Source organism: Patiria miniata, unplaced genomic scaffold (genome assembly GCF_015706575.1).
Source record: "Patiria miniata isolate m_02_andy unplaced genomic scaffold, ASM1570657v1 HiC_scaffold_17, whole genome shotgun sequence".
Taxonomy (NCBI): domain Eukaryota; kingdom Metazoa; phylum Echinodermata; class Asteroidea; order Valvatida; family Asterinidae; genus Patiria; species Patiria miniata.
In genome coordinates this window covers 8,187,639-8,206,576 of record NW_024037055.1, presented here as the reverse complement: position 1 = coordinate 8,206,576, position 18,938 = coordinate 8,187,639, and the positions used below count along the sequence as shown (strand labels likewise).

Below are 18,938 nucleotides of genomic sequence, written 5' to 3'. Positions count from 1 at the left end.
ACAAGAAATATGTATAAAGGTGAATTTGAGCAGTTTTCAGCAATAAAAGTTGAAATGGAAAGAGGAAATCACGTTTTCTGGGGTTCTTTTTTTGAATATGTATGTCAAAAAAACAGACAACTGATAATATCTTTGTCACTTTATTACTTTCTTGGAATACAGCGGGGGGGGGGGGGGGGGGGGGGGGGGTTAACAAGTTATTTTATCTTATACATTATATATACTTACATGGAGAATACTCATACTAACCCAATTGGTCGGATCGACTTTTGCTTCACAAGGTTTTTAAAAACAAGGCTTATATTGACGAAAAAGAAACTATTTTCCCAATAAGATTTACAATAAAAATTGGGAGCTCCAATTTTTATTTACCCTGTAGGGCTTTAGACGACTGCGGAAAAAAAAGTTAACTTTACGTCGCATTTGAGTCCTTTTTTTTGCATACATTTCCATACACAGTCTGCGAGTCGAGTTGAAATCTGGCCTTTAAAGATATAGTCCATCATTTGTAATTTGTGCATTTTGTTCGTTTGAAGCAACAAAAGTGTTCAAAATCTAATGAAGGATACTGAACAACTAACCTGATGAAGTTTCAGTTCAGCTTCAGCTGTATATTCCGAGAAAAACAGCATTCTAGGATCTCAATTTCAAATCAAAAGTTGCTGAATCATGTTTTGAATTGTTTTGAATTGCAGCTATACGCAATGTCGCGCACTGATCCGACGAATTATAGCAACCGCGCGCGCCTGTGCGTCGTGCCAATGCTTGCGCGCGCTGCGCCGAATAACAAAACGAACTACTAATTTAGGCCTTCTTTCGTTGACTTCAAAATGATAGCTTGCCAGAAAGATTAATTTCACAGGGAGTTTAGTCCACTTACTATCTTTCAACCAAGTATGTTTTTCAACAATAATATGCCAGTTACTTTTTCGGATGGCTGCAAATGATGGACTATAGCTTTAAAAAGATTGCAAAAAAATACAATACCTTAAAATTACAACAGAGTTGCGTGTTGCTCTTGCGTTGCACATCCCAAAACTGCAGAAAGTAGTTCCTTTTATACAACACTGCATGAGCACAGAAACTAGAAAGCTTGCCGTGTACTGAACTGCTTCATTTATATACTTACACATCGAAAATAGTACTTTAGCTACACACTTTATATTATCACACATGTACATTTATTATTGCACTTATAGTTTTGTTTGGAAATACCTACACACTTCCATCACAATGCAGAATTTTTTTGTGCTTTTATAGACTAATACACTAGCCAAATCCAAAAAGTAAGTTAAATCTCACTTTCAGCTGTGGTTACGGTTTTATTCAGGTACCGCTGCAACCACAGTAAGAATGACTTGGACACAAGGAAAATAGGCTGGTTTCTATACTATATGGCAACTAGTTTCATAGCAATCTAGGGGTTGGCTTCAAGGAATGTGACCAACATGTCAAATTAGGTTTTGCCCTTCACCGACGTTTGAACACTGTATACTCAGTGTTACCTCCCGAGTGAAAGTTGGAAAAAAATCACTCGGGTGGGACTCGAACCCACGACCTCCTGCTTTCTAGTGCAGATGTCTCACCACTCGACCACCGAGCTAACGGGATCGGTTGGCTGGTTCGAATCTGATGTACATAGCAGCGGGTACCGCATAGACTATTATAAGATGGAATTTTATAGATGTGGTAAGACATCTGCACTAGAAAGCAGGAGGTCGTGGGTTCGAGTCCCACCGAGTGATTTTTTCCAACTTTCACTCGGGAGATAACACACTGAGTATACAGTGTTCAAACGTCGGTGAAGGGCAAAACCTAATTTGATTTATATCACCCCGGCACAAAATTCCATCTTATAGTGACCAACATGGCTGTTTGTGAAAGATTAATATTGATTGACTTTGAATTTAAGCATACACCTTATTTTTATGGAAGTTACCCAAAGCAATTCAGTGGAATTTTAGAGAAAAACAACTAAAGAGTGTTTAAATTTTTTATTCTTTTTTAAAAAGGAAGAAAAGTATATGTGAGTCCAGCTTGGAATGCTGGAAAAAAAATACCAGACCTGTACTGAAGAATTTTTTTTTTTTTAAAAATCAGAATTTGATGAATTTTGAGTTTTGTAAACCTTGTTACATCTTGAAATAATTCCTAAAAATATTTTATAAGCACCTTTAAAATAAACAAAATATCTTTTACTTTTCTTGGATTTTTGTGTGTGCATGATCAAGCAGACATGTATTCCTAATCAGAACACTGTGACAATGTTTGTGACCAATATAAAAATATTTTAGTTAACATTTAAATCTCTTGGTCTCTGCATTTACAATCACGAAATATTCTGCTAAATATACATAACTTCAATATTAACATTTACATCACATGATTTTATTTGACATGAATTTATATTGTAATGTATTCTAGTGTGACAATTATACCTCATTAATATTTATAATTCATAATCATGAATATTAATTACTGTTAAACTGAATAATTCATTGTTTATAATGAAGACTTCCAAAGATGAAAGTACCATGATGGCAGAAGACCACTGCAAACCTGGAAGTAGGATATTGTTGAACAAAATGGAATGGAAGTGCGCGCATTTGTGATACATGAGTATTCACTTAACACATGACATAAATATTCATTGATTTTTGTATACATATTCACTGATTTCTGTAAACATGAATATTTCATTGATTTTCGGTAGGATGGTTGATGGCTCGGAAAAGAGTTGGTTAAAGGCATTGGGAATGGTATTATTTGTTAAAAATGTCATGAATATTCATATATGAATAATTCATAGACTGATAATGATGATGATGACGTGACAACATCACAGGTTACTGGACCCATTTAGGCTGCTTTAACAAGTAAAGATCATTACAGATGAATTACTATAACTCACGAATAAGTCATAACTCATGAATTATTCACAACTCATGAATTATTCACAAGTCATGAATGATTCATAGCTCAGCTCAGAATATCAATGAGGGACACCACAATGTCGTAGACCACGGCAAAGATGAAGTAGGCTGCCATGATGAAATGGAAAGGATACAGATAGGGACTCGTTGGGAACGGTATCGTCAAGTGGCTGCATGGGAGGGGAAAAAAAGGAAAGTAAAAATGAAAATACTAGAAAATAAATTTTTAAAAATCTATTTGTGCTTTATGATATGGTAGAGATATGGTTATTGACCAAAACTGGTTTCTGCAATGACTGAGTTTTATCCCTTTATTGTTAGGGAAAATTAAATATTACAAATATTCCATTCTCTAATAACTGGTACAGATAGTCATATGATGGGATTTTGTAAGAAAATCTTGCTTCTGTATTCAGATTTTGGGTTCTAATTTTGGACGTTTTGGGTTCTTATTTTTTGTGTGCTTTTTGGTTAAAAACATGCTTTTTATCTATCCCTTTCATCAATGGAACGCACAATCAAGCTTCATTTCAGAGAGTGCGAAACATAGTATATATCATTTAGTATGATGAATTACTGTTTATGTTGACTGACCTGTATTTCTCCGCGCGGCTGTTTCTGAGCATCAGAAAGACAAAGAGGCCGGCCTCCGTGTTGAGGAGCAGGGATGAAATCTTATCCAACATGGTCACAAAACCCTAGGTCAAAGGTCAAAGGTCAATGAAAACATAAACGCAAACGTATAAAAACAAAATTCCAAATTTTTTTTTATTGTCGTTACTATTGTCAATAGTTGTAGTATATTTTAAGATATAAATTACCAAGTGGTTAGGGTTTTGACACTTGGCCAGATGGTCAAGGGTTCGAATCCAGCTGCTGGCCATGTATTGTGTCCTTGGGCAAGCCACTTTACCCCAACTTGCCCATCTCCATCAATAATAATAATAATAATAATCTGGTGCTTATAATAGTGCCTTATACATATGTTGTCAAAGTGCTTTGCAATTATTATCGCTGTTCATCAGGAATGCGACCATTTTTCTGCAGCAGCTCGAGATCAGCGCAATTTGGTCTGTACTTTCACAGGTACCCATTTATAGTCCTGTGTGAAGAGAGCTAATCGTAGTAAAGTGCCTTGCCTTTTGCCATGGCACATGAGTTAAACACCGTAACTATTTGGACCACAGTGCCCCACAAGAAGTATGAATCGGTACCGGCATTAGCTGGAGAGTAACTAGGACTCTACGAATCGCCTTTTTGAACATTTGGACATGGTCGGGGGATAGTAGAGTCCTAGGTACATAGCCTTATTGCGTTACTAATAACTTTTTTTGACAATTTTCACCTGTACCCCCAATCAAAATCTTCAATTTCACCCCAAAACAGTCTTCAAACTGCCTTATGCGACCCTGTAGGCTTCAGTGGGAATTGGAAATACAAATGGTGGTGGTTAGGTTTACATACCTTTTGGAAGAAAAGAGAAATTTCACCTTCAATTCGGGAAACATCCTTGTCACAAACGCCTTGTTTGAGGCTGCCATTTTGAATTCAGGAAAAGCATCAGACAGACCAATCACAGGGCACTTTGATTGGTCACCTGGATTGGTGACCAATCAAAGTGCCCTGTGATTGGTCAGGTGACAAATCAAAATGCCCTGTGATTGGTCTGTCTGATGCTTGCCAGGAAACAGTGTAGCCAGCCATGCACCAGTCTACTTTTCCTGAATTCAAAATGGCAGCCTCAAACAAGGCATGTGTGACAAGGATGTTTCCCAAATTTGAAGGTGAAATTTCTCTTTTCTTCCAAAAGGTATGTAAACCTAACCACCACCATTTGTATTTCCAATTCCCACTGAAGCCTACAGGGGCGCATAAGGCAGTTTGAAGACTCTTTTGGGGGTGAAATCTGAAGATTTTGGTTGGGGGTACGAGTGAAAATGGTCAAAAAAAGTTATTAGTAACGCAATAAGGCTATGTACCTAGGACTCTACTATTGCCCGACCATGTCCAAATGTTAAAAAAGGCAGTTACTGGGACTACAGCATCAGCTGGAGAGTAACCTATGATGGACTGGTATTCCATCTAAGAGAAGGGAACTATTTTCCATCGTATTGGGGACGTACCTTTGGGTCAAGCATCGCAACCACAAAGACGACCATGAAGACGGCAAGACATAAGAAGGGACGGCAATACCTGCACGAAAGATCAGAAAGTTGTCGTCAATGTTAGATTTGAACAAAAGGATTGACTGGAGTGGGGTTTGAACTTGCAACCTCTAGCGCACCGTACCGGTACTCTACTGACTGAGCTACCCAGCCAGATGTTGGCGGTCTTCCTGAAAGTCATTGTCTTTGTTTTCAAGGGGCGCTAGTCAGAAACCATACACCCGTGTATGCCATGTAGCCAGGGATCACGCCCAAGGTCACGATGCTAGCAACATTAGCAATGCTGCAAACCTGGCAAATAGCAAACGGGAAATCACTCGGAGAGGATACGGCTTTTAGTGCAAATCATTATTGTGACAATAATCCACAGACATGCTCGGGAGCGCAACATCACTACCTTTATTAGAAATATTGAAGGGAAAAAAAGCATTGATTTTGAATTTTTTCGAGTTTGTTACCTCTGAGAGCAGAGAAAGCTGTAGCTTCTGGCCGGGGTGTTGACATGGCGATCAATTCTGTCCCACGCCATCTGAGCATCCAACCAACCTAAAACTACACGACCCAAAAAAACCAAACAAACAAACAAAACCAAAACCTGAGGTTACATTTTAAATCATTACACGGTGGAATAAAAGCAACTGACTGGTGAGGGACTTGAACCAGTGATCCTCGGAACACTGTACTGATGCTCCACCTACTGCTCTTTGTTTAATGTGACAAAATAATACATATTTTACCCCAACTCCCTAGGCAATTTTGCTAAGATGCAACTTCAATCCTGCAAAATCCTCCACCTGCCTCCATGTAAAAATTGCATACAGCCTCAATCCTGCAAAATCCTCCATCTGCCTCCATGTAAAAACTGAATACAGCCTCAATCCTGCAAATCCTCCGTTAGTTCTTGAATGTGGTCCTTGGAGGGGTGACCACTGCCTCAATCCTGCAAAATCCTCTAGCAATCACTGTCAATATGTTGAGGCAGAGCCAGTGACATCCTGGAGCAGTGCAGAGGATTTCAAGTATAATCTGGGCCTAAATTTATGCACGGATGAGCATAAACAACACAAGGTCTGGCCCAAGACCTTGACACAGTGCATCCTCCTGCAAAATGTTCCATTTTGCAAAGAGGACTTTGGAGGATTTGGGAAGGTTAGGGTTAATTTGAAAGTGACTCACATGAATGCATGAGTGCCGATCCGATGGTCAGATAGGACACGGTAATACTGATGGTGATGAAGAGTTGAATGAGGACGGCAACCCAGGAGTATTGCGGGTAATCAGTCTGCAGAATCTGGGAAAGAAAACAACAAGGGTTATTTCACTATCACTATGAATGAACGAAAATGAAACTCGACTCGCAAGGACATAGTGTTTATGATGTAGGCTCAACGGGAGCCGTAAACTTTTCCAGTTTTGTCAGTAACCATTACACATAACACATTAAATCAGAAAAACAGAGACACACTTACCTTTGTTAAAGGGACTGTCGCAATTTCACCTTCTTGCTCCGAGCTGAAAAGGAAAAATGAGTAGGAAAAAGGAGTCATTAAAATCACAAAGGAGGTATATTACAGTAGTTCTGGAATGGAGTCTAGTAACATTTAGCCTTTCGCCAAGGCCATCGCGGCTTATAGAAGCGGAGCTGCGAAAGCCTGAAGCGACTGGAGCAAAGATTAAGTCAGCACGCACGAGTGGTGAAGCCACGAGGTCTTTTGGAACTTGATTTTGTTGAATTATTCATAGTTTTTATGCAAATAAGAAGAGTGCTGAAAGGCTAACCAATCACAACGCGGATTTTGCCTAGTCGCTTCCATTTGTGAAAGAAGGGTGAATAAGGAAAACGTAAGAACAAATAACTGTAAGTTCAGATGAAAAATAGTTCATACACTCAAATAATTTCTTGAAATACTTTTATAAGTAAAATTAAAATAAGATAATGTAAGAACAATTACGCGGTCACGATCTCGTGGAAAACTAGACTCGCATTTTTTGTTTTTAAATTTTGTGCAAGCATTTGGGCGCGTCGACGCGTCCGGGTAGTAGCCACACGCGCACTAAAAGGATGATGATTGGTTGGAATTTTGCTACCCTTAGGGGTAGCAAAAATCGAGATTATAAAGAAAAACATTAGAAATTCTTGACAAGTTGGAAAAGGCCCTCTTGGCTTCGCCACTCGCGTGTGTGGTCTCCCGCTCCAGTCGCTTCGCGTTTTCGCCGCTTTGTCTAATGCCGGCAAGTTAAGCCACGATGGCCTTGGCGAAAGGCTAAGTAACATTCTGCAGAAATATTATAAGCTTACTGCTCGAGAGAGAGATCTTCTAAGCACTCGTGCGGGCCCGGCGTTAGCGTGTAGGCAATAGTGATCATCATCCCACTGCTGTTGTCATAGTCTGTGATGTGACTGACCACCTCACAATAGTTGGTCTGGGGGACAATGTCCAGCACTGCCCAGCACCTGAAAAGTACCAGAAAACAAAGAATACGGAGAAAAAAAACTGAAAAAAAATTGACACTTGTGAAGCACTTTCAGAGTTGGATGGCCTCGTGGTCTTGGCCCAATTCTGTGGACCTGCTGAACAGAAGAAAACAATAAATGCTCAGCTAATTTATGTGCTAAGCATGAATCGGCTGAGAACCAGTGAAAAGCAGTATCGCTTGCATGACATTTTTGATTGCTGTTACCAGTATTTGCTTAGCAGATATTTTCTGGGCTTAGTACATTTCTTTTCTTAGCAGCTCCATAGATTTGGATCCTTGTTTTTGAAACGCCAGATCTTATGGAAGACTCTGCAAGTTGTAAGTTTGAGGTGAGCCTGTAAGATTGTGGTGCTAGTGTCCATGGGCAAGGCATCTTACCGCAATTTGGGCCTGGTTCAGATATGCAATGACATTAAAGCTATAGTCCATCAATTTCCAGCTATCCGAAAAGTAACCAGCGTAATTATTGTTGAAAAGCATACTTGGTTGAAAGATAGTAAGAAGACTAAACTCCCTGTGAAATTATTCTTTCTGGCAAGCTGTCATTTTGAAGTAATCAACGAAAGAAGGCCTTTCCAACGGTGCTTCTTAAGATGCACCGTAGGAAATTAAAATTTAGTAGTTCGTTTTGTTTTTCTGAAGCGAGCCAACATTGGCACGACGCACACGCTTGAGCGGTTGACATAATTCGTTGGATCAGTGCGTGACATCGCGTAGCTGCAATCGGCTCAGTGAGAACGTGTCTCGGACGCTGAATTCAGGCCCAATTCAAAACATGACTCAGCAACTTTTGATTTGAAATTGAGATCCTAGAATGCTGTTTTTCTCGGAATATACAGCTGAAGCCGAGCTGAAACTTCATCAGGTTACTTGTTCAGTACCCTTCTTTAGATTTTGAGCACTTTTGTTGCTTCAAACGAACAAAATGCACAAATTACAAATGACGGACTATATCTTTAAGAGCTTACCACAGGATGTTGAGAATGGTGCATGTGATCAGGCCAGAGAGCACAGCCCACATGAAACACTTGATCTGAAATCAAACAAAAATAACATTCAAGAGGACGTAGAGAAGAAAAAAAACAATACCAAAATGCAATGGAATTTATGCAATTTGATTCATAAACAAGAAATGGATTTAAGATTTCCATCATATTAATTCAGAGATTTTTTTTCTGAATGATTTGACATCATGATTCCACCAACATAAAAATTGTTACAAAAAAATAAAGGAGTACCATCCCCTTATTTCCCCCAAATAAAAACAAAATGTCATTCAAATAAAATGAACAAAGCGAATCTTACCTGTGTTTTATCAAAATCAATTCTGGCATACAGCATTGGCATGATGTTTATTACGCCCCCTGTGGTAAAAACAAATTAATACAAAAATAATGATTGATTGCTTGGTGGAAAAAGTAATAACATAATGCAAACAAGGCAGACTTAATGTGGGTACAAAAGTAAACAGCTGTTTATTTAAAGGGAAGATACAACATTTGCCAACATCAAAAAATGAAATTATCAAATTATAACGAAATATCTTACTTGATTGTTAGTGAATGACAGTATAAAGCATTCTGTAAAATCTTGGCTCCTGGTGTGCTGACATTTTCAAGAAAACTTGTATTTTTCCAACACTGGTCGGCCGACCATCATTGGAGAACACTAGCTTTTTTTCAAAAAGTGCTCCTAAGTTTTCATATTTAGTTATTCCGCATTTTCTTTGCAATTGATAACACATCTGTGAAGGGGTACAAGTCTGTTAGACTGATTCTCTGACCTTACAATTCCCCTAAGTCTATAAATTGCAACGTCTCATCTTAAGTGGGGTCAGGGAACCAGACTACAAGAACATTGTTGGTTTTCTTAAATTTTCCAGCATCTCCAGTCCCAAATGTGAAACAAGTCAGTTTAACAATATTTTCTAAAACATACTAATCCTCCAAATCCATTTATTTTTGAAATTGCAGCAAAAGCAAATGTTGTATATTCCCTTTAATAGGAGGAATTTTTCTACCCCATGGTTACAAATTATCGTTCTTAAAGGCTTACCTAATGCGACGGTACCCATCAGAAATGGTGACCCAATGTAGTTGAAGTCGTTGGATATTTCATTTGAAACGATCGCACCTACACCAAATGTGACTATAACCTATCAACAAAATAAAACAAAACAAAAAAGGTACCATGACCATTAAGAATTTAATATCTTAAAACATGAAGGACCCATCGTTTTGGTCAATAGTTCTCCAGAACTACCCTGCTAAATCCAACAGAGTCCGACGGTCACTCATCATGTGAGTTTCCTGTACAATCCAACACAATCCCACACAACCTAACTTGCCAAGTTGTTGGTACCTGAACATATAAAATGACTGCCATGCTCAATCCAACAGAATCCAACTGTGCCTTATGTAACTGTTTGCTGCTGGATCCAACAGAGTCCAACTTGTTATTTAATACCAGTACCCAACAGAATCTGACTCTGAATGTTTTCAGTTGCCTGCTGAATCCAACAGATTTTAACAGGAATAGATACAAGGGGTTTACTGCTCAATCCAACAGGACCTAACGGCAAGGTAAAATAGTAGGATCCTGCTGGAATTAGCAGGGTTAGGGTGCATAATTAAAGGCTGTTTTGTGCAAAAGGAAAGTCCCAAATTCACACACAAAAGTGTGCTGGACATTAAATGCTCCTTGTGGATTCACTTACAGTAGCGACTAGAACCCCTCCTTTGGCGAGGGTCAGCAGGGAAACAAACGGCTGGACAAACTTCTGCGCGAAGACGATCGCCACCGATAGAACACTGACGAAGACTGGAATGATGTACATGTACCTGGGAAGATGAAGTACACAAGGAATGGCATTATGATTGTCAAATCTTCTGCAAAATGCTCAAAGCTGTGATCTTTAACGGTTATTAGAAGAAAAAATAGATTTTGTAATTACTTGACATTGAGGACCTGTGCGTAAGCTTCGCTGCCAGCTAATGCGTAACTGATGAGAATAGACACACTGGAATTAAAGAAAAAGAAAATCAGTAAATAAGTTAGTGTAAAGTACTTGGCAAATGGAATTTGAGAAGCTTTTGATGTGACTCGTGATTGACTTGTGTTTGACTTGCAATTAGCATATGACTGACTTGTGATTGACTTGTGACTGACTTGTGACTGACTTGTGATCGACTTGTGATTGGCTTGTGATTTGACTCGTGACTGACTTGTGACTGACTTGTGATTGACCTGTGATTGACTTGTGACTGACTTGTGACTGACTTGTGATCGACTTGTGATTGGCTTGTGATTTGACTTGTGACTGACTTGTGACTGACCTGTGATTGACTTGTGATTGACTTGTGATTGACTTGTGATTGACTTGTGACTGACTTATGATTGATTTGTAATTGACTTGTGAATGCTTAGAGATTGGCTTGTGATTGGCTTGTGATTGACTTGTGACTGACTTGTGACTGACTTGTGACTGACTTGTGATCAACTTGTGATTGGCTTGTGATTTGACTTGTGACTGACTTGTGACTGACTTGTGATTGACTTGTGATTGACTTGTGATTGACTTGTGACTGACTTGTGACTGACTTGTGATTGACTTGTGATTGACTTGTGATTGACTTGTAACCGACTTGTGATTGACTTATGACTGACTTATGACTGACTTGTTATTGAATCGTGACTGACTTGTGACTGACTTGTGACTGAATTGTGATTGACTTGTGATTTGACTTATGACTGACTTGTGATTGACTTATGACAGACTTTTGATTGACTAGTGATCGACTTGATCACATCTCTGCATTACAACTTTCACTTACAACTGTAACAGCAGAACGATATCAAAGAGTTGTCTGAGACCAATCTGTAAGAAGAGACTTCCCAGCATGTGCAGGTTGGGCGTCGGTGGTTTGCCAAGGGACGCTGGCGTGCTTCGTTCTCTTGGGTTACTCTCGCTACCTGCTCACAGAAAAAAAAAAAAAAATAGTAATCCACAAGTCAATGTGTTGCTCAAAAATACTTTCTTTATTACTTGATAATTGTAAAGACTTTTGTTTGGTTGGGGAGGATGATGATTTAAAACTTGGCTGGTTTGAGGCAATTCAGTAATGAAAGACCAATTCAGTATAATGCAGACAATTTACACACTTTTTATTGAAGTTTGTTCTTAAAGTTATAGTCCATCATTTGCAGCCATCCGAAAAGTAACTGGCGTAATTGTTGTTGAAAAACATACTTGGTTGAAAGATAGTAAGGGGACTAAACTCCCTTATGAAATTATACTTTCTGGCAAGCTGTCATTTTGAAGTAATCAACAAAAGAAGGCCTTTCCAACGGTGCGTCTTAAGACGCACAGTATGAAAATTTAAATGAGTAGTTCGTTTTGTTATTCGGCGAAGCGTGCGCAAGCATTGGCACGACGCACACGCGCGCGCGGTTGCTATAATTCGTCGGATCAGTGCGCGACATTTTGTATAGCTGCAGTCGGCTCAGTGAGAACGCGTCTCGGACGCTGAATTCAGGCCCAATTCAAAACATGATTCAGCAACTTTTGATTTGAAATTGAGATCCTAGAATGCTGTTTTTCTCGGAATGTACAGCTGAAGCTGAGCTGAAATTTCATCAGGTTAGTTGTTCAGTATCCTTCATTAGATTTTGAACACTTTTGTTGCTTCAAATGAACAAAATGCACAAATTACAAATGATGGACTACATGTATATCTTTAAATACCTGATCCATCCTCCGTGGATTCATCTGACATCATGTCCTGCAGTGGAACGTTGACTTCCTCACTACAAATTGCCTGTTCATGTCAAAATACGCATCTGAAATTACCCTCTTCTCAAAGAGAATGCACGCTTTATTTCAACCTGACTAAATCATTAAATAACCAAAGTAAATTAGTCACTTTGAAAACAGAGACAAGTTTTGGTTGTTCTGCTGGATCGAGATTTCCATCTGATTGAGATCAACAGATCCAGGAGATTTGGCACTTCCAACAGGCTATGCCAGCTACTGAGGTAAAGCTACTTTTCTCTGAGTAAAAAAAATATGAGGCCGAAAACAGCACTCAAGAAATGTTTCAATAATTCCACATTTATTGTTAATGTGAAAATAACAGTGTTGTAGTCCAGTCTGAGTCATCATGGTCGAGTCCGAGTCCGAGTCCTTTTCCAATGTGACTCGAGTCGAGTTCGAGTCACATTGGACGTGATAGCCCCACCATAGGCGATTGTGCAGTAGCTTACAGATACAGATACAGAGAGTCATGAAAAATTTGAAAAGTCCGAGTCCTGGACTGGAGTCCTACAACTCTGGAAAATAAGAATAACTTTTGTCACGATAGAACTTTTAGTGTTACTTAGACCCGAGTCGACCTCTTAGTGTTGCTAAGAAAGCTAAAATTGCATATTCTTTTTTAAAAAGCGAGGAATGGATTTCGTACAAAAAATTAAAAATTGCGACTCATTTGTTGTATACATGTATGTGTACATGTGTTGTGTGCAATGGGTATCAAAGTAAACACTTTATATTGACAGAGAGAGGCTTTCATGCATTTTTATAACAAGTACACAAAACATGCATGGTAGAAAACATTACTTTGAAAGCAACTCAAAACCACACATTTATACTTCCATTGATAACTTTTCTGCTACAACTATGCTAAATAAAAAATTGCAAATGAAAATAGTGTGTTGCATCACTTACAAAATCACAGTCCACTTACAACTACAGGTCACTGTACCTCACAGCTTCACCAGACAACATCGAGAACGCTGGGAAACGGGGGTTAATACAAAATCAGATTGCTTAGCTTACATTGGGTACCTTGTGCCGTTCTATTTGGCATGCGTGCGCCCTCTGGAGAATGTCCGTGAAGAAGTAGATCAGAAGCGCCTGGGGGAGGAGACATGCAAATGTATGCAAATGTGTTACTACAATAACAAGTTACTTTAGAATTATACTAAATCTACACACACACAAAAATAATCGTACAATATGATACTGCCTTATGTATATGGCCTGTACGATCCATGTAGCCAAGTTCAGGTCAAAATTCAGCTTGATAATTTGTTTAAAAAAATCTAAAAAAGCTAGACGTGGGGTGCTGTGGTCCAATGGTTACAGTGTTCGACTCATGTGCCGTGGTACATGGGTTCAAATCCTGATCGTGGGAACATGGGGCTTGTGCTCTTGAGCAAGGCACTTTACCATTATTGCTTCGTCCTTCGGATGGGACGTTAAGCCGTAGGTCCCGTGTGTTGTGTAATGCAGGTTAAAGAACCCAGTAACACTTATCGCTAAGAGAAGGGGTTTGCCCAGGTGTTTCTGGCAGTGGCTGCAATATGCACCGCAGCACCTTGTAAACCAAGGTGCTACATAATGGGTCTCATATTTCTCATAAACTTCTTTTACCTGTCTTTATAGACATAAGTTTGCCCTGGTGTTTCTGGCAGTGGCTGCAATATGCGCCGCAGCACCTTGTAAACCAAGGTGCTACATAATGGGTCTCATATTTCTCATAAACTTCTTTTACCTGTCTTTAATAATAGACATAATTTCCAGTGCCTTGAGTACCTAATTGTTGGTAGATACGTGCGCTATATAAGACTCCGGTATTATTATTATTATTATTATTATTAATTCTAACCTGCATGAAGAAACCGACGATGAATGAAACGAGAAACGGAGAGAGACCGGAGTGGGCCAGTGTAACAGGAAGCCCTGTTGGAGTAAACAAAGAGCAACAAACAACTATCAAAATATGCAAATAATCATATTATGCAAATTACAGTGCGCAGTGGCAGAGATAAGCAGATGGCTGAAATGCTGAAGTCAACACATACAAAGACCAATGGTCTTTTACAAAAATGAACCAAGATTTGGGATGTAAGAAAGGAAATTTGAGGATTTTTTCCAGTACTATGGAAGGGGAGGGGGCTGGTTAGCCACCCTACCCCCCTTTACCCCCCCCCCCCCCCCACACCACCAAACCCGTCTCTGTATAAAATCCACCCTTAACAGGGCCATTATTTTCTAGCTATGAATATTTTAAATATTCATAACTAGAAAAATAATGGCCCGGTGGATAGGCCTACCTTTCAGTGTTTTTTTTTTTACAATGGATTTTCACATCAACATATATGATACGTACATGTAAATAGATGTTCATGATGTACAATATGGACCAATATTTTTGGATAAAGATTTTTGATGGTAAGGCCAAAAAAAATAATAGTTCTGCTTCGGGTTTCCCTACCTTCCCTATTCTGACAGCCCCTACCCTAATTTTTTTATTGGAAAAATGAGAAAAAAAACCACCCAAAACCATCAATTTCTACCTTTACCCTTGACTACACGCAGACGCCTCCATACGATCGTGCACACAAAAAATGGCCCCCCCAAAAAAATTCCTTACCTACCTACCCTATATTCGAATGCCACGTAATCGGAAGCAGAACAATTTTTTTTGGCCTAAACAAATGTTATTGCACATAAAATGATAAAAGGAGTGTAACGTATGAAAAACTTTATTCAAATAATGGATTGTGAAATCCGTTTGAAAAAAAAGGGAGAAATACTTTGTAAAATGGGAAAACTCTCACCAAGGATTCCTGTGCCAAGAATACAGGCGATCGTCACGAAATCTGTTATAATATAAAAAATACAAGCATTTGCAAAATTTTCTGAAAATATGTTTACATTTCAAGAAATTGGTCAAAGTATAGTTAGGGATACTGAAACACAAAAAAAATCATTCCTGAAAAGAAAAATCTTGTTAAACATAAACTCTAAGTTGAAATCCATTCAAAAATGTCACATTCTCCGAAATACAATATATGTTAAATTTAGTTCATATATTTACTAGTCTTTATACAAGGTGTAAAGTTTTAGTGCAAACAAGATTATATTTTTCAACAGGGCGATTTTTTTTTTAAAGGTCTACATTGCAATGCCCTATATGGTCAGCTAGTCCCAATCAACGATATGACCAAAAATGCCCCAGAGAAGAAAAACAAACTTGTTATTGCCATCGATACTCACAAACTTGCATTCAAAACAGGTATGCTGAATGCATGCACATGAGTTCCCCACATGTACGCAAATTTGACTGTGGGAAATTTTTTGCTCAAACACGTGGATGGCCAAAAAACAAACAATGGGAGTGTAATATTGATTCACTTCCTCAAATAAAAGAAGATGTTCATTTTCGTTATCTGATTAAGTGCATATTCAACCAATTAAAAACACATTAGTGGGTTGGCAAACAGTACTTCTGTGTCTGATGAAGATATCAACTGTTTTTAACTTCTTTGGTTGCAGGGTAAGTTACTTGTGCAAATTTCTTGAATAGTGAAGAATTTGTTTGAATTTGTAATAAAGTGGAGTTTTCAAAGTGAAAACAGATGGGCTCACAACACTGTGTAGATATATTCTTAACACTTAAGGCAGTGGACATTTTGCCGTCATCGGCATTATATTTTCTAACCAGGGTGACCGTAAGGTCTTGAATAAATTCTGCTAAATGCGCTTCAAAAATCTGTCAGATTTATCAAAAATCTGCTAAATTCCCCAGAATTACTCGAAATGCACTATAAACACTTTAAATCACATGCAGATGTTGTAATATTGCCTTAATTAATGTTCAAATTACGTTATAAACAATCTATAGCCACATAAAGATAATATGAAATTGCGTAAATTTCAGGCAAAACGTGGTTGCGTCACGAGAAAATCCGGTTCCTAGTGAACCTCAGCACCTAGACCAGGCAACCTGTCCTATTTTGCAAGGGTTTGTTTGAAAAGATTGAAGCTTTTGTAAACAAATGTACCATTTTTTGGCAAGTTTGCTGTGTTTCTGTCAAATAACCATTTTTGCAGACTTCTGCCAGCAATCTGCCAAAAAAAATCCATTCTGTCATATTTTCTGTCAAACTCTAAAAAAAAAAAAAAATCTGTCAGAGTTAGCCGAATATCGGCTAAAACGGTCACTATGTTTCTAACGGTAAATTGCTGTGAGTACATGTATATGTTAGCCCGACTGCGTCTGGCCGTACAGTACTATCGCAAGCTCTGTAGTACGGCCAGACGCCCGATGCTTCCACAGAGACTGAATTTTTCGGGCCGCCGATGTAGCGATTTTGCTACATCTTTCGATCGCGATTATCTTTTCATCCAGGACACAAATTTCCAAAGTTAAGGTTCGTAGTCGTAGAGCAACTCATACCTTTTTGAAAAAACGTTCTTTGGTCTCAATATTTTCATCCATCTGGCCACAAAACGAATTTCAGTCATCAGATTCCACAAATATCGTCCCCCATGCGATCCCCCATGCGATTTCAAAATGGCGGCCGCGCTGTAATGTATGCATTATGCGAGCGTGCTTGGGCAAGATAATGAATATGCATCATAGTTTATGACGTTTGTGGGACACTCAGCGCGGCTGGCCATACAAACACGAGGTCATGAACTAAATAATGCATATTCATTATCTTGCCCAAGCACGCTCGCATAATGCATACATTACAGCGCGGCCGCCATTTTGAAATCGCATGGGGGATCGCATGGGGGACGATATTTGTGGAATCTGATGACTGAAATTCGTTTTGTGGCCAGATGGATGAAAATATTGAGACCAAAGAACGTTTTTTCAAAAAGGTATGAGTTGCTCTACGACTACGAACCTTAACTTTGGAAATTTGTGTCCTGGATGAAAAGATAATCGCGATCGAAAGATGTAGCAAAATCGCTACATCGGCGGCCCGAAAAATTCAGTCTCTGTGGAAGCATCGGGCGTCTGGCCGTACTACAGAGCTTGCGATAGTACTGTACGGCCAGACGCAGTCGGGCTAATGTATATGTCTGCTCTGAGAAGTGAGAACCCGTGTCGAATTCGGTGGAATCACTGCAAGACGCTCAGGTTCTCAGACTCTTCTTTTTCCTTTAAAAAAAACCTATCCCAACTATGATTTGAAGAAGTAAAATAGTACCTAGATGAAAAATGAGCATTGGTGGATTCGAACCAGGGATCTTTCAATCCCTAGCTCATCTCACTATCCTCTAGACTACTGTGGCAGCTCGATGACAGCTGTTTCTTTAAATGCTTCAATGTACCGTCACCATAACATATTACTAGTCGAGTAATAATGATACACCATGACGTCATTTTCTTTTCTTATGAATAAACGTAACTTTCCCATCAAAAACAGCCAATCACAGCGCACCCACGACAAAATAGCATAAGGAGGTGTATTGCCAGTGATATCCACTCTGTTTTGAAATGCCTGCAGTAGGCCTACCAGAAAAATTACTGAACTAGAAGCATCATCCAACAAAAAAGGACTCAAAGAAGTCCCTTTTGGAAAGATTCCCATACCTAGCCATCACTAACTTAGCCCCTCAGTGACCTATTTGCCATCAGAAAGTGATAATATCTGTGAATATGCCCTAAAAAGTCAAATTTAGCAGGGAAAATATTAAAGCATTTACTGAGAACACTTAGAAATTATCAGACCAGTCTATTTGTGCACAGGGTGACAAGTGATGTCCAGGTATGGAACTCTTTCCTATCTTTTAATTTTAAAATAATTTACTCACTATTAATAATAAAACTGAGTGTTAGGCCTATTTTATTTAATACAATTGTTTCTGGTATTTTTAGGAAACACAATATAACTAAACATCCGGTTTTGTTAACTACGTTGAAAAGGAGAAAGCAATTTTATATAGGGCCAACATTAACCTATAGAAATAGATACTGAAGTCTGTAGCAAGCCAGTACACAGGACATACTCAGCAGTATTTCACTACATTTTTTATGCTAATCTAAAATTTTAGACAGATAGTACAACATATGACATAGAATACACACAGCATTGTATATAGATTGCTTTTCTCTCCAGAGACTTCCAGACTGCCGACTTGGCCTGGCCCAGTTTCGTCTCAATTTCCCGTATGACCTCAGGGACCTGACCGTCACTGGAAGATGACCCGCCGTCTAGCGCTGCGCCTGCCCCGCCATCCATACCCGCGACGCCCGGTGAGCGCATCGTCCCGTTCCCGGCGAAGGCTTCATCTTCCAAGGAGATCGAAACCTCTTCGGGGTCCTCCGTAAGTGCAATTTCCTGGTCGTCTTCCATGGGTATTTTCCCCTCGGCAAACCCCGGATACTGCGCCCTGGCCTTCGTGGCAACACTTGGTGGAGTTGTCGTTCATGGGTCTTCGGTAAAATTAGTAGAAAATCCAGTGAAATTGATCCCCTTTTCCGTGGAAGATGAGAGGAAAATTTTGACAGGTAGTTGTAGATGGCGCCCTCTCTTGGCCAGTTTTGGAAAAGCATTTCATTGT

The 18,938-nt window shown here is 39.1% G+C and overlaps 1 protein-coding gene across 2 annotated transcripts; it reads right to left on the bottom strand.

The window, feature by feature from the left end:
* Positions 1-2,219: 2,219 nt before the first annotated feature.
* On the bottom strand, positions 2,220-18,900 carry LOC119723733. 2 transcript variants are annotated; one of them, XM_038194551.1, is made up of 18 exons: positions 18,463-18,900; positions 15,197-15,238; positions 14,242-14,315; positions 13,419-13,487; positions 12,321-12,393; positions 11,410-11,548; positions 10,530-10,595; positions 10,293-10,416; positions 9,632-9,731; positions 8,882-8,940; positions 8,545-8,609; positions 7,398-7,553; positions 6,568-6,610; positions 6,275-6,389; positions 5,557-5,650; positions 5,057-5,126; positions 3,528-3,631; positions 2,220-3,103 (listed from the first exon to the last, which is right to left on the bottom strand). In XM_038194551.1, the coding sequence occupies exons 1-18, from the start codon at positions 18,728-18,730 to the stop codon at positions 2,980-2,982; spliced, it is 1,785 nt and encodes a 594-aa protein (XP_038050479.1). In that variant the 5' UTR covers positions 18,731-18,900; the 3' UTR covers positions 2,220-2,979. The 2 variants fall into 2 exon arrangements, with proteins under 2 accessions (XP_038050479.1, XP_038050478.1); XM_038194550.1 differs by having other exon boundaries at positions 13,410-13,487; positions 18,463-18,730.
* Positions 18,901-18,938: the final 38 nt, after the last annotated feature.

Excerpts from the sequence above, each read along its gene's own strand:
- LOC119723733 (XM_038194550.1), bottom strand. The coding sequence starts at position 18,730 with ATGGAAGACGACCAGGAAATTGCACTTACGGAGGACCCCGAAGAGGTT. Across the intron at positions 9,732-10,292 it reads GAGGGGTTCTAGTCGCTACT|GTTATAGTCACATTTGGTGT; the intron begins GTAAGTGAATCC and ends TTTTGTTGATAG. Across the intron at positions 3,632-5,056 it reads TTGCGATGCTTGACCCAAAG|GGTTTTGTGACCATGTTGGA; the intron begins GTACGTCCCCAA and ends CCTTTGACCTAG.